The sequence below is a fragment of the Aythya marila genome, assembly GCF_965140915.1.
Source record: "Aythya marila genome assembly, chromosome: 27".
Taxonomy (NCBI): Eukaryota; Metazoa; Chordata; class Aves; order Anseriformes; family Anatidae; genus Aythya; species Aythya marila.
Genome location: NC_139068.1, coordinates 2,777,058 through 2,792,260, shown reverse-complemented (window position 1 = coordinate 2,792,260; position 15,203 = coordinate 2,777,058). Strand labels below are relative to the sequence as shown.

Genomic DNA, 15,203 nt, shown 5'->3' with positions numbered 1-15,203 from the left:
GAGTCTTACAGGCAGTGTAAAACTATGAGCAGTTCGGGGGATGTGATTCTTCAAGTCCATTTTGTACAGGACAAGGCAGGACATCGTCCTTTCTACAGAATGTCCTGCCATAGCTCATGTGACTGAGAGTAAGGGCATAATTACTCATATTTCCCTTTCTTTGGTGACTCCATCATTCTAAACATTTTGTTTTTTCTTTTAGGATATGGCATTTCAAGTATTTTCATATATTTTTATTATTATTTTAGATTTTTGCTCCATTTTCAAAATATGCTTTTCACATTCTGGGCTGTCAATCTTTAAAACATCTTCTTATTAGAAGCATGTTAAAAGACCTATGAGATGTATTTGGGGGTATAAATTATTTCATGGAGGAAAAACATCAACTTTTAAGATATCTCTTTTCTTTTTACAGTGATTATGTGGCCTTATTGATGAGATTCATCTCATAAAACAAGGTTTCAACGAATCTGGAAAAAAAAAGCATGTATTATCTAGTCTTCCTATGTTAGAGTTCAGTTTTTACAGTAGATTATGGAACACTGATTGTGAACACTGTAGAAAAACAATAATAATAAATAAGAGTCAGTCCGTTTTACACTGACGTAGACACAAAGCTAGTATTGGCTTTAACTGTTTCATCACTATTCAACAGTTAAGGATGTGGTATTAAAATAAAAGAGCCACAAAGGGGTGGTTTATTGCTAAACACTGAATTACAAATAGGTCAAACAGCTTTCCTTCTTTAATGAAATGCCTGAACGATGCAGTCTTCATTTATGAGATGTGACAATTCAAACTGCAAGTGCCTCAGGTTGTAGTAAGTTATGTGAAAACTGTTTTGCAGCATGTACACTACAGCTCCTGCATGCCAGGAAAGGAAGAGCTGTGATTTGGCAGCTTGAGGAAGTTGGGTCTGGAGAGTGCATACATGAGTGGATACTCAGATGTGGCTTGTGTATTCTCTGTACATGTAACATCAGCTCCAAAAGAGAAGGGTTAGGGTTAGCATAATTGAAATGGCTGCCCAAAAGGTAGTAGAAGTCAGAAGTATCCAATAAGGATAATTACATGGTTCACGCCTTGTTCATGGAAAGCCTGACAGGAAGAAGGAGTGGAATGGGAAGTCTCAGGGCTTTGCATTCAACATGCTCAGCACATGTGCTGTACGTTTAATCCATGCATTTCTAGTATGGTTTGAATTAGTCATGATGTCTACAATTCCTATTGCTCCGTGGCTGGAGATCAGGCCAAATTTAGATGAAAGCTTAATCATTAAGGAAACTGAGCTTGAGGCTTCAAAGCATTGCCCAGATTGTCAGACATGAGACCAGTCTCTCTGGGAAATGGCTGTGTTTCCAGCACATTCTTACCCTACACCCCTCACTACAATTAATCAGCACTGGGAAAGCAATTACATACAACAAATCTGGGAGGGCTGCCCAGAGACAGTAGGAAGAAGTAGCTAGGAAGTGTCTGTCTGTCAGAGTTGTCCGTCTGTCGGAGCTTTTCCCTACAGAGTCTCCCGAGTTTTGCATTCAAGGCATTCAGCAGGGGGTAAGATCTGGTGAAGTTAAGAAATCTTAGTAGTTCAGGTTCTGCACATAAGAAAAGCCTTGACACTCATCCAGAAATTTTCCAACTAATTGGCAAATATACTATTTCTAGCCCTGCTTAGGTCCCATTTCTTACTTTTGCTGTAATCCCAAATGCCCTGAGGTCCCATCACCATTTCACTTATCTCCAAGGCTAGCATCAAAGGGTCTGCTAGATATAGAGTGCTGAAGAAAATCTTTCAAATAAGAATTTAAAGACCTATTATTCTTTGTCAGGATTTTCCAAGCAGAGACCAAAGTTCTAGGAAAAAGAATGACAGTTCTCCCTAGTTAACTTTTCCCATTGGATTGGATTAGTTCTACATTTTATTTTAAAGGATCAGTGTCTGCAGCTGTTCTGCCAGCCATCAGCAGTGGAGTTTGCAGACAGGTTTTATGTCCGTTTATTGACTACTACTATCTAAACAGTCACTTGCAAATTACTCCTAAAATACCTTACTCTCCCAAGTAAGAAACCGAACTTTTTGTTATGACAGAGAGAGGCAGAGTGGCTTTTATTGCCTCTGGAATGCACTATTTGTCTGTTTTACCTCCCTGAAGCATTCATGATAAATGCAGATCTAAACATCCCCACAATGAATGCCAGATTTAACGAAGCCTCTGCAGAGAAACCTACCCCTCCACCCCCACCCTCAACCCGGAGCACATGCTGAAATCCACCCCAGGCTCAGAGGAATGCCAGGTCTGTGCCCAAATGTATATACTGCTTACAGCATTCCTCGCATTCCTCTGTGATTGCTAACATATGGACCCTCACTCCAGAAACTTTTGTGTCTCCAGCACCTTCCATTCAGCAAAGCATTTGGGAAGGTTTGCAGAGCTATGCACGCATAGGCTTCAGCACTGTGCGCTTTCTGGGGACATCTGTAGTGTTGTAGGACAACGTGGCGCTTTGGAACTAGATTCTGGGAATTTTCTTCTTTCAGTCACGCCCCGAATGTGGTTTTGAGGTTTGAGGGGTCTAGTTCTCTGGCCTTCAGTCAGATGCCTGCAAGTCACTTCGTTAACAATAGTTTGCCTACAGATGGGCAATAATGGGAAATAAATTTCTGGGTTGTCTCTAGAAATGGCCACGAGATCTTAAAAGATGCTATAAAATCCCATTAAAATCTGCATCTTGCATTGTCCTGACAAAATCATCCTTCTCAAAACAATACACAGCTCTGAACAGAGACACAGCTCTGCTCCTTTGCTTGCAGGTTTTTGTTTGTTTCTTTGGCTGGTGTTTTTGAGTACTGTCATCATGTATGTATGGACAGACCACTTATACATTCAGGTGCAAATAGTCACCCAATATCCCTGCCCACATCTGGAGATCTGGAGTGCAGGCCAGCCCCGATTCACGAGAATTTGAGAAACAAATGAAGCCCTTTCAGGCAGATCTGCTTATGCATAGTCTGCACTGACTTGGGTGGGTGGTCTCTGTGCTGGTGGCGGCCCTCGTCTTGCCAGCAGGAGTGCAATTATCTGCACCCAACAAGCTCTGAGGCTGTCAAACCAACCTGCACTCAGTGATGCTTCTCAGACAGATGCCCCTTGTCTGCCCAGGGAGAGATTGGGACAGTGAGGGAAGGGAGTATGAGGGGCTGCACACATAGATCCTACAGGACTCACTGGCTCTTCTCACATATGGGCAATAGAGCTTGATATTCAGACCCGTTTTCTCTCTTATGTGAAGGATTCAAATAGTTTTGACTGCTTCTTTCTGCTGTTTAGTGAGTAGAAAGAAGTGTCTGGAGCTTTCTGCAGGTAACCAGCAAAGGCAGAACTACTTGAACTATTCCAGTTCAAGACACGGTGTAAGGCATTCTTTCATATAATTATGTACAGACTCATGAGTGTGGGTACAAGGGCTTGTTGGATGTCCCCATTCAGCCTCCCCACAGATCAGGATGGCTGTGACTTTGTCTAGCCAAGCTTTGAAACTGCCCAAGCAGGGAGATCTTCCACACCTCTGGTGACCTGTTCCAGCATTGCACCACCCTCCAGCGTAAGAAACTTCTCTTTGTGTACAACCTGAACATCCCAAGTTGCAACCTATGGCCAGACACTTCTGTTATCTTGCCTGCCACTACTGAGAGGGGTTTGGCTCCACTGCCTTTGTAGTGACAAGTACAAAGTTTGCACTTCCAGTAGTTAAGACTACGACTGGATCCCTCACTGACTCCTCTTCAACTAAATCAGCCCAGCTCCCCCACCTTCACCTTTGAGGACACATGTTATAAAGCAACCATTTTGCAACCCACTGCAGATCTAGTTTCTTCTCATCCCTTCTGCACTGGCAGCCCAGAACCAGACTCAGCATTCCAGCAACAGCCATGCTAGTGGCAAGCAGAGGGGATAACACCTTCCCTTGACTTTGTTGCCACAATCCCCTTAATCTAACTCACCGTATGATTGGCTTTACTGACCGTCACAATGACTACTGAATCATAACCAGCTCAGTATCTACAGTAACTCCCAGCTCCATCTCATCACAGTGGAAAAAGGGGCACAAAGAAACACTATTGAGTGTACAAGACCATTAGCTATCAGGTTTTAGATTCAAACGGGAGAAGTGCTTTCTGTGCAGAGTCATGTGCTGCAGAGTAAAGGAGTGTATGCCTGCTCTAGCCTTGAATACATCCTGCAAGAATTACTAGAGGGTTATGGGGATTGCTGTCTGGATATTTGACTGTCACTCCTCCAAGTCCTCCATAGTTTGCTTATGTGCTATGTTAACAGAAACCTCATTCACCTAGTCTTCTTCCCAGAACTTTTCAGGTCTTTGTCCTGAAAGCCTGAGATGGGAGAAAAAGGCAGAAAAAGTGGCAATGGAATTTCTACATTCCCAACACTGACAAGTGCATAACTTCATTGTGTCACTGCAGTTTTCTAAAAACATTCGGCAACTCTCTCTGATGTTCAAATCACAGCCTACCAAAACTTAATAAACTTAGCATTGGAAAAAATAATTATTTGGTTAACAAAAGCAGTGACAGATTTAATTCAATTTCAAGGAACAGCCAGGAGTGGATGGACTCTTTGGCAGCAGTGTTGCTATTTGCTGCTGGGAAATTCAATTTCTGTATCCTGTATGATTTTTTATACCAAAGTAGTAGAAATCACAAAAAATAAACAAACAAAAAGATAAATCAGGTTACAACCTTGTTGCCCATTGTGACTGGGAAAATTTTAAGAGAGCATATAACTAATTCAGAGGGAGGACAATCACTAGCAATGTCTTTTTACCTCCAGCTGAGCCACAGTTAGGAGAAAGTTGTCCATTGGAGCACGTACACATGTTTGGCCTCGAACAAAATCCATCACCACAAGAATTCCTGCAAATTGCTGGAGGAAGAGAAGGAGACAGTGATTAGCACAAGGTGCTAGTCTGTGAACTTCCTCACAGGCTCATATTTGGCTGCCAAAAGGGTGTGAATTCACCTTGCTTTAAGAAGAAGAAACTGGGGAGGAAGTTGTGGCACCTCCTGAGGACTCTGCTGTGGGCAGGGCAACAGTAAGAAGGACTCCCTCACTCTCAGGGCACGAATTCCTGGAGAAATCTTCCTTTTATCACACCCTTTGGCTAGGCCCTTTGCCTTATTTCTATTTCACTTAGCAGAGGATGGGGAAAATGTGGCACCTTTCACTATTTTTACCTGCTAAAAATGTTTCTTATCAGAGACAAGTGACATTCATACTGAAACAGGTTTCCTTATTATTTTTTTTTTCTTTGGGTATTTCCATGCAGCATTTTGCAGTCTGTAGTTTGGCACTGAGCTAAATGACTGTTACTGAGATGCATCTCCTGTTGAATGAGGGGCTGAGCCTGAGTCAGCCAGAGATGCATCAGCAGGATGCCTTCATATCAATCTATCCTTTCTTGTCTGGGACCCCTGCTAATCTCTTTCCCTTCCTGTACCATGAGAGCCAAGAGCTGACAGTATTGTTCCACCTGTGTAAGCACAGATTTCATTAGAGTCTCGTGAAACTATCTCATCTCTGTGTTTTTTATAAATACAATTATAAGGCACAGTTCCCCGAGGACCTCCAGCCCAGATGGCATGTTTTACAGCTATGAGAAAAGTCAGCAGACAACCCTGAATGTTGCTAACCCTGCATGCCACAGAGCAGCCATTTGGTTGTAAGTTCCTTAACCCTTCACTGCAACCAGCAGTGAACTGAACCAGCATTAAACTGAAGACTTGAATACTTCACGGGGCGTCCACTGCCTACAGGGCAGTGGATTTCCTAAAGTAAATAGGATTTTTTGAGTTTGTTTGTCTCTTCCCGTAAGGAAAAGAAAGGATGCATAACTCTGTATCTTACCACCACCAGGGGTGAAGTAAAATGCATTTAACTCCTGAGTCATTATTCACTTTTGTTTTTTAGTGAGTAGAATGCCCAATGCAGGCATTCAGACACTGGCACTGGTTACTCACTGTGCACAAGGATGCATAAACTGTTCCCATCACTCATAATACACTTGAAAGTATTTCCTTTAAGAGGAGAATATTTGTGGCTCTGGGCTCGGTTTTGTGCATCTGAGATCCCTGACATTAGGAAATACTGGTATTAGGAAACATGAGGCAATTCTCACTAAGATGACTTCTTTCTAAGTTGCAGTTTCATCTCTGAAGGTGGAGTATCTTCTGAAATATGTAACCTGTATTGTGTCAGAGATTCTGCAAGATGACCCTATTTTTTTCCTCAACTTGAAACCTCCCACTGTTAATTATTTTTAGGAAGTTTTGCAAAAAGCCATTCCAAGTGTGCTCTAATGCAGAAGATTCCTTCAGAAAGCTAAAATACGGGGGGAGATATAAGCATCCTACAGTGCTATCTGCTATTTGGTGTGTCCAGGATACGCTTAATATATTCAGGACACTATGCATTTACAGTGTGTGTTTGCTATGTTTCAGCATGAAGCATGACCAAATGCCAGTCAATTACACCTATCATCTCCAGTAAGAATCTCATTTATTTACCCCTGAGCTGACTTGCAATTCCCATGGGAACATCTTCCCAAGGGCAGACTCCTTCATCTCCCCATAGCTTATGCCTTTACCATACAGAAATGAGCCATAGATCCTAAGCCCCTTAATGGATTTTATAGGTGTATATCAGCACTTGAGTATATAACAACGACCTACTCCAAATAGCAAAGCTATCTGCAAAAACAGAGATGTGATCTATATAAATCAGCATTCTCCTTTAGAAAGAGGACACTGAAAGAAAAATACAAATTTCTGCTTGTGGACCCTTTCCCATGACGACATGCTTCCAATGGCACCATCTAGATCTTGTCTGAGCAGCTAAATTATTTCATCTAACTAAAGAGCTCTAAAATTACTTTTCTGGAGTCACTAAAAGTGTTCCTTTGAGGCTAATCTTCTAAGCAGGCACACAAATTGTCAAGCAACAAGGAACAAAGTGGCAATTTGGCAGGAGACAAAAGGCCATGCATTAAATGGGACCAATTGCAACAACCCTGTTTTAATCAAGGCGAGCAGAGATGAGAACTCCCAACAATCACTGCTCCTTTCCCAGTGGATTATGAGATGTTTTGTCATATGCTGAAGCGTGAGATGTGTATTCCTTCCCACATGGCAGTTAGCTCCCTTGGTGCCCTTAACAGGAAAACTGATACTCACGGACAATGCACTGGTTCCCTCCGGGCAGCGTCTTCCAGCCAGGGCAGCAGTAGGAGTGGAACCTTGAGCCACAGACATTGGGTCTGAAAATTAAAAACAATTTTTCCTCTGTTTCTGTACAGTGCCATTGGATATTCAGCACTTATTATCTCTGTATGAGAGCACTTGAGTAGTCTCTTGCATGACATTTCTCTGCCAAACTCCATTCCCTCACTCTGAGCTTAAACAAGCCATGTTTAATTCCCACCAAATGGAGTCAACATACATTACTTTAATAACTGACTCCTGACCTCCCCGTGCAGAAAGCCCCAATTAGCTACGCATTTGAGTGAAGGGAACTGAGGGCACATTTGACTGCTGTTGTTTCAGCTATAATGCGCTGTGCTAGGATCATGGAGCTCAGAGCTCAAGCTGCACAGAAGGAGCTCTTTCTGACAACCACTGGCTTCACAGAATCATAGAATGGCCTGGGTTGGAAAGGTTGGACGAAGATCATCTTGTTCCAACCCCCCTGCCACAGGCAGGGCTGCCACCCACCAGATCAGGTTGCTCAGGGCCTCATCTAACCTGGCCTTGAACAACTCCAGGGATGGGGCATCCACAACCTCTCTGGGCAGCCTGTTCCAGTGCCTCAAAACCCTCTGAGGGACAAATTTTCTTCTAAGGAAGGGAAGAAACCTTCTAAGGAAAATGAGCTTCTAAGGAACATGAGCTTCCTGCTGATCTGATGGCTTGCACAAAATGTACAGCTGTCACCTCCTTGTGTCCAACACAAGTGCCTCCTCCAAACTGAGAGACACAAAAGAGACTCTGCAGGAGCTGCCTGAAGTCCATCAGGCTGTCTGGAGAGGTCAAGCTTATGTGGCTCAGTATCTCCATGCTCATTAGCATTTGGAGTAAATGTCTCTTTGCACGTTCTTCTGTAAACTGCTCATGGTGAGGGGGTTTGTTTGCTGCAACCATAGCAGCTGACACCAGATCCACTCCTGCACCTCCGAGATGCCAGAAAAAAACAGAGCCCCAAAGGCTTAGAGTGACCCTATTAGGACTATGGAGGGGTGAGGAATTGAGGCACAGGCAAGTCCACCATTACACTAACCCAGAGCATGTATGTAGGCTCCCAGTATAAGAATGGGGCCATATCCACAAAGTTAGACACAGCCAGTTGGAGACACACATTTCCACATAGGAACAACAAGACCTAGACACCAGACAACCCTAGAAATCACAGGCAACTGGGTATTTTGATAACCTGAACAGGGCAAGGGCATCTGTTTCTTGTGCACATATCTCATCAGCCCTGTGTGTGTTAGATAAAGTCCCACTCTTCCTTTCTGAGTGGCAAAGTCATGCACATTCCAAACCATCAATCAGACAGGCTGGACATAGTTTTCTTCATCTTCCTTTTTTTTTTTTCTAAAATCAATGTTATGCATCAAAGAAAGCTAGAAAACCAGCCCAAGCATATAATTCAACATGGCATTTACAATGTTGTGCCATGCTACACATCTGTAAATGAAATAACAGACTTTCAAAGAAAATTTCCTAAAAGAAAACAAGAAAGCCACAAACCCATGTGATACCCATAGTCTTGTGACATTGTCAAGTGTGGAGTCTTGAGAACGCAGCCCCTTGCAGAGATGCTAGGGCTCTACCAAAGGATCAAACATGGGGGATGGCAGTAGAGACATAAGTGTAGACAGTGTTCAAACCTTGGCTGGACACTGGCCAGCAATCCTCCAATGTGTTGTGCAGTCCCTGAGGGATCACATCTTTTAGAGAAGCATGAGAATTTGAACTCAAATAAAGAGTGAAAAATACACTTTGGTAGTTTTCCAGTTTGCAGTAATCCTTGTTGTTAAAATGGCTTTATTCAGGGTCTGAGTTAAACAAGCTTTTAGTTTCAGGCATTGGATCTTGTTATATCTTTGACTGCTGGATTGAGCGAAGTCACTTCCAAATAGACCAATGTAGGCTCTATCACCCTTTCATTTTCTCTTTGACAAGGGAAGGAAAATATCAAACTAGTTTATCAGGATCCATGAACCCAACTTTAAATCGTTTGTTATTCATTATGCTATCCTCATTCTAATTTTTATTGATTACATTTTATGTCAACCACTTCAGCAGTTTGCTTGGGGCTGGTTATTGACAATCTGTAACTATCACCATCATTGCACAGAGAGGGTGGCTTTATGTGAATGAATCAGATTAGGAAGTTTCTGCTATGTAGTTTGGGATGTTTCTGAAACACCAGAGTTTCCATCTGAGCATTAGGAAACACATCATCGTGGTGTGGGCGACTGTACACTGGGCAGGGGCCAGTGGAGTCTTCCTCCTTGGAGATCTTCAAAAGCCATCTGCACATGGGCCAGGGCAACCTGCTCTGGATGGACCTGCTTGAGCAGGGGAGGTCCTTTCCCATCTCAGATGTTCTGTAAGTCTATGTTCACTGTAACCCATTTCATTGTGAAATACACTTCCACAGCTATGTGCATATCTCAGCTACTGGTAGAAATATCTCTAGTTATATGGCTACTCAGTGTGGGAGCAAATGTATGGATGTAGCAGACTGTAGCAAAAGAAAAACTCTGATTTTTTAAAAAAACTTATACAAAAGCATTGGCTGCTTTGTTTATTTTTTATTTTTATTCTGAAAATATGACCATTTTCCTCAGCTAGATCAGCAAATTCATTTAATTTTCCACAGAACAGTCTCTTTTTATTTCCCTGGTGGTTTCTAACACCTCTGCTACTGGTTTGTGTTGCTGCAGATGGCAGCTGTGAGGAAATCACACCTGGGAACAAGCCCTTTACAGAGCCTTAGTTGAGAGCTGCCTTCACCGTGGGTATTCCTGGGACTGGTACTTTCAGATCGGAATCAGAACATCTACATTAAAAGCCAGAAAACAAGGCTTTCTTTGCTCATGTTTCATCGTTTCAGCAAACTGAAAAACTGAACCCCAACTGCCCATCAAAACCAAACCGCTGCTAAACTCTTATGTAGTTTGTATACTCTTTGGCTACATCTAGAAGGAAAAAAAAAAAAAAAAAAGAAAAAAAAAAGTGACCTTTATAGATGAAAGGACTTCAAGATCTAAAACAATCTGAGCATCTGCTTCCACCTCCCAGGGAGGCCAGAGTACCTCACATGCCAATATGTTCTTTGAAGTGACTCAGTGAAGAGCCATAGAAAAAATGAAATTCCAAAAATGGCTTTCAGGAAAAAAAAAGAAAAAGTTAGCAAGTCAATATCTCCAATCACCTTGCAGGAACAACTCTCATAAACTCTCATAAAACAATACCTCTCTAGCTGTTTCTAAACAAGTTAAGCATCTCAAACATTAGTTTCTGGTCAGATCTAGCTTGTTCTCACAAAGACCCTCTTCCCCCTCCCCCCTCTTTTTGGTGTTTATTAAACTGCCTGATTTCACAGCATGATCCAGCTGAGTACAGACCTCCATTCTGTTCTTCTTGTACCCTTAAAAATAGCACACATTGCTCCTGATGTGAATTTAGATGTCAAAATGGACCCTCTGGTATTCTGCCACTAGCAAGGGAAACACATAAAACAGTTATTGTTTCATCTTCCCTTCATTCCTTTAAAACAGCATCCCAAACCTTGCCTGTGCCCTTGTAGAGACTGTTTTAACCATGGATGTCTTTACTTCCCTCCCATGCCATGACGTGCCTACTTCAGAACTTGTCTTGCTTGTTCTTCCTCAGATCCCAAGGTGTCTGTGATAGTAGGTGTGCCATCAGTCTGTTTTCCTGAACTTCCTTTTGCTTCTGCCTCAAAGTTTTGCCTAAGTGGTGGGGATTTTTTGAATATTTTCTTCCTCTGGTTTCCTTTCTCGAGGTTCTGCAGTGGGCCAAGAGTGGGAAGGCAGAGGGTGCTGGGTTGGCTGTGTACCTTGGGCACAACAGCCAATATCAGAAGCACTCTGTAGAGTCAGTCCCTTTGCCAGATTCCAGTCTGTATTTTGGCAAGAACTTGCAGTGGTTTAGGGCAACAGATTCCTGGCTGGGAGAGGCTGGTGGATCCTAGAATACCCTGAATAAGCTGCGTAGGCATCCACAAGTTTTTCACCTCTGGCATGACTGCAGTTGATGTAAAGGAGTTACACAGAAGACATGTAGCAATCGTGAAGCAAACATACAACATGCATTCAGAAAACACACAGCAAACATAAAGTAGACCCAGCAGATATTCACTGGATGCACAGCAGACATAACAGAAACACAGTGGATGTACAGCAGTCACAATGATGATGTGCAGCACACACCCAGCAAATCCAGAGCACAGCAGACAGAAAACAGAGACCCAGCAGGACATGTACAGCAGATGTGCAGCAGACATGCAGCAGATATGCAGCAGATGTGTAGCAGATACGCTGCAGGTGTCTCTTTCCAAGTGGAAGAAATATAATGTTTTCACAGGGAAAATGGAACTGGGCAGAGTTTACAATAACGACAAAACCACTGAGTTGGCCTAAGAGTAAACTCTAAGGAACCCTCTACTGAACACTGTTATTTCCATGTAAAAGCAATTTTAGCTTCTGCTTTCCATGGTGACTAGAAGACCTCTGAGCAGCACAAACATTGAATGACTTTCTGGTCAATGAAGGGTGCTGCTTTCCTTCCCAGTTCCAGTTTTCCCAGAGCACACAATGAGCTGTGCAGAAACTGTGGCAACTGTTTTTCTACTTGTGTTGCATTTGCCCTATGCTCTGCAGAACCTCCTTCACCAAACCTGCCAACACAGAATCATGAGCTGTGCTACAACACCATGATTTTTGTAAGAAAAAAGTATCTTCAGCAAAGCTGTGACAAAAACAATTGTGGACATAAGTAGCAGTTATCTCGATCCTGGAAAACACATGCTGGAAACAAATGTTCTTATCAGCAAGAAGGTATAGATAAAACGCATGTCATTTAGTTGTTAAAGAGAAACCATGCTTCATGGTGAAATGCTTCAAGGAATGGAAAGGTGAAAGCTAGAGGAAAATTCATTCAAGTTCAGTAAACTTGCCACAACATTCTGATGATTACTCATCATCAGCATCTGCAGCCATTTCAGAGTCCTAAATTAAAAATCAAGAGACTTTTTAGCTGTGCTCACTGTCAACTTTATCTTCTGGCTAGCTAGCAGTACCAAGGTGGTCTTATACAGACATGACGCAGTCCTGAACAGGCATAGTTATAATGCTGAGACTGTGCTTATACTCTATGACTTTTCCTTTGGGTATTAGAGCCACAGGAGTAAGAGAGTGTCTGCAGGCAAGGAAGAGTCTGAAAAGACCTCAGATACTAAAGATATTTTTTTTAAATGAAAATGAATATGGACAAAAGAGTAATGCTAAGAAAGAACAGAAGGAAAAGCAATCGTAGCCACTGTGTCTTCTTTGTCCACTTTAAATAAACAATAGAATTACAGAGATAAGCACAGACAAAGGAAGCCTGAATTTCAACTGATGGCACTAAATCCTGCCTGCTGGCAGGGACTACATTTGAGAACTGGGAGATGCCAAGAAAAAAAAAAAAAAAAAAAGAAAGAAAACACTTCAGAAGAGCAGAACTACAGACATGAGATGTGAAAATGCAGGGCTGTTAGTAAGAGAAGCCTTTCTCCCAGATCCACAATGGAGTCTAAAGCATAAGCAAGCACTGAGAGACAAACCACACCACAAACTTGCCCACAGGCTCAGGGTGCCAGTCTGCTGGTGGGCACAGAACACAAGTGGAGTCTGGTTGTTCCTGTAAGCAGCCTGGGAAATACAGCCTGAAGCACTGAATTGTTGCCTGCTAGCTGAGCAAGCAGCCCAAATGGGCTCAGTCTGCCAGTTATTGTCAGATGTCTAGTGTGACCCCAGCAGAAATGTTCTCATTGTTAAAGGTAGAAGAGGGCAGACAGCACAGCGTGTGATGTTTGGGCTTAGAATGTTTTGCAGACCGATGCTAGACAAAAACTAAGTAAAGTTACCCTGAGCTTCCTGCTTAACCATGTTATGTTGGAACATATATTATTATGTTATGCTTAACCCCTGTGTCCTCAACACATGGATATGCACATGGATATTTACCCAGTCCTCCAGCCGTGGGAAAAGGAATAGCCAGCTAGAGAGAAGTCTCTGAGTCTTCTTCAGCAAACTCTGCACAGTCACCAAAGGGCTGCTTTCTGTAAGAACTGCAGTGCCCTGCAAGTAGCACTTCTCCTGCCAAGCAGCAAGACCCACAGCTAATGAAGCCTTGGCTACGTGTAGCGCGTGCTTTCCAGAAAACAGGCACTGCGGCCCAGGATTTGTCTCCCCTGTCATGGTTAATCGGTGTGCTTCGGTTGTCACTGGCTTTCAGAAGTGTTATTTCCATTCCTTAAATCAGAGGAAGACAGAATTGAATGAAAATCAGTGTACTGCCAGGGCTGGAGTAATTCTCAGAGGTGCTCTGGTCTGCACAGGGTTATTCCCTAGCTGCTCAAACGTTTTCCTTCTCACTGGCCTCATCCTCACTCCAGGCAAATGAATGATAATTTCAGCCAGTGTAGGTGGATATGAAAGACTTGTTACCTTCCCTGCTGTCCTGCACTCACTGTCTATAGCATTAACGACATCATCTCCATGGGCAATAATGGATCAGTCCTGACTGCCCACTCAGATCCTTGGGAACTACAGAAAGTGGTGCTGCATTTCCATCAGCATAACTGCACAGGTCTCCTTTATCAAGCTAAAAACTTCCTGGAGAAAGGTTATGGTAAAATGAAAGCAGAACCTGGTCTGCAGTATCTGTATTTTCCCACATCTTAAGCTAACCTTCCTTCCCATGTTGCTGCAGAGCTATACCCACCCACTCTGAGATGGTTTTTACTTGTTCTTTACCCTCTTCAGACCACAGAGCCTTCACAGGAAAGCAAAATATTAGTCCCTTTGTCTTGTTTGCCACACTGCTGTCAGTTGCTTGGCACTATATCAGCATTTTTAAATACTCTTAGAAGGCAGCTTTCCAAGGTGGGAGACTTCAGATCTCTCCAAACAGCAGGATATAGATCTAAGATAAAGCTGAATAGACTCCTAGTGTGTCTGAGGAAACAAAGGCCCTTACACATTCAGCTCTCCAGGGTCAGGTCATGAACCATGTTCTCACTTTAAGAGCAGTCAGTCTCCTCCTGTTCCAAGGACAGCAGACAGAAAGCAGGAGCTAAGGAGGGCTTGCAGAGGTCCAAAATTCACACATGCTCAATAGGAGAAAAAGCCCCCAAGCATCCTTTGCTCAAGTGGACAAAGGTCTGCTGGCAAATAGGACAACAACCTAGGGAAATAAGTACTGATAGGACCAGAAGGATTAATTCAGGAAGAATTTACTACAGCTTAACACTTTGGGCCAATTTCTTGGTGGAAAAACCCCTTGACCAGTGACTGAGCTTCCTTAGCACCATCCCTGAGCTGTGACCTTGGAACTACTCTGCTCTGGTGCATGCTCAGTGGCCCAGCAAATGATTCTCCCAGTTTGTTGATTACTTTGTGTATGGATGGAAAAGATTGGGCTGGGAAACTGCTACCAGAACATAGGGACCCTTTTCCTTATCTATCAGTCCTTTATTTCCCTCTCTGATACAGCCTAAAGGCTTCTTCCTGCTGGGTGGAAACAGATTTTCAGTGCTGTAGCTGTCTCATGAGAACTACTTTCCAAGATATTCTCTACTCAGTGGAAAAAGGAGTCTGAGCTAAAAGGGTCAAGCTGGGATATGCACTGAGCAAATGACTTTCTGCACTGGTTTGAGTCTCCTGGCGAGGACAGAGATGCCAACACTTTACATCTCTTGCAAGTTTTCTCTGCTCTCCTTAGTGCAATAAGAACACGTGGAGGATACTGAGTAGGTGCATTCAGAAATTAGTACATTTTGTAATGTACTTGTAATGGCTTTTATAAAATTTGTTAATAAGATAAGACGTAA

The 15,203-nt window shown here is 42.9% G+C and overlaps 1 protein-coding gene across 1 annotated transcript in view; it reads right to left on the bottom strand.

Moving 5' to 3' along the window:
- LOC309887776 (fibrillin-2-like) overlaps positions 1-15,203 on the bottom strand; it is a gene marked incomplete at its 5' end in the record, with an annotated part of 113,814 nt that overhangs the window by 85,195 nt on the left and 13,416 nt on the right. Inside the window, 2 exons of the mRNA XM_082779736.1 lie at positions 4,848-4,946; positions 7,253-7,335. Coding sequence (XP_082635862.1) covers positions 4,848-4,946; positions 7,253-7,335 — 182 coding nt within the window. The remainder of the gene's footprint in view (positions 1-4,847; positions 4,947-7,252; positions 7,336-15,203) is intronic.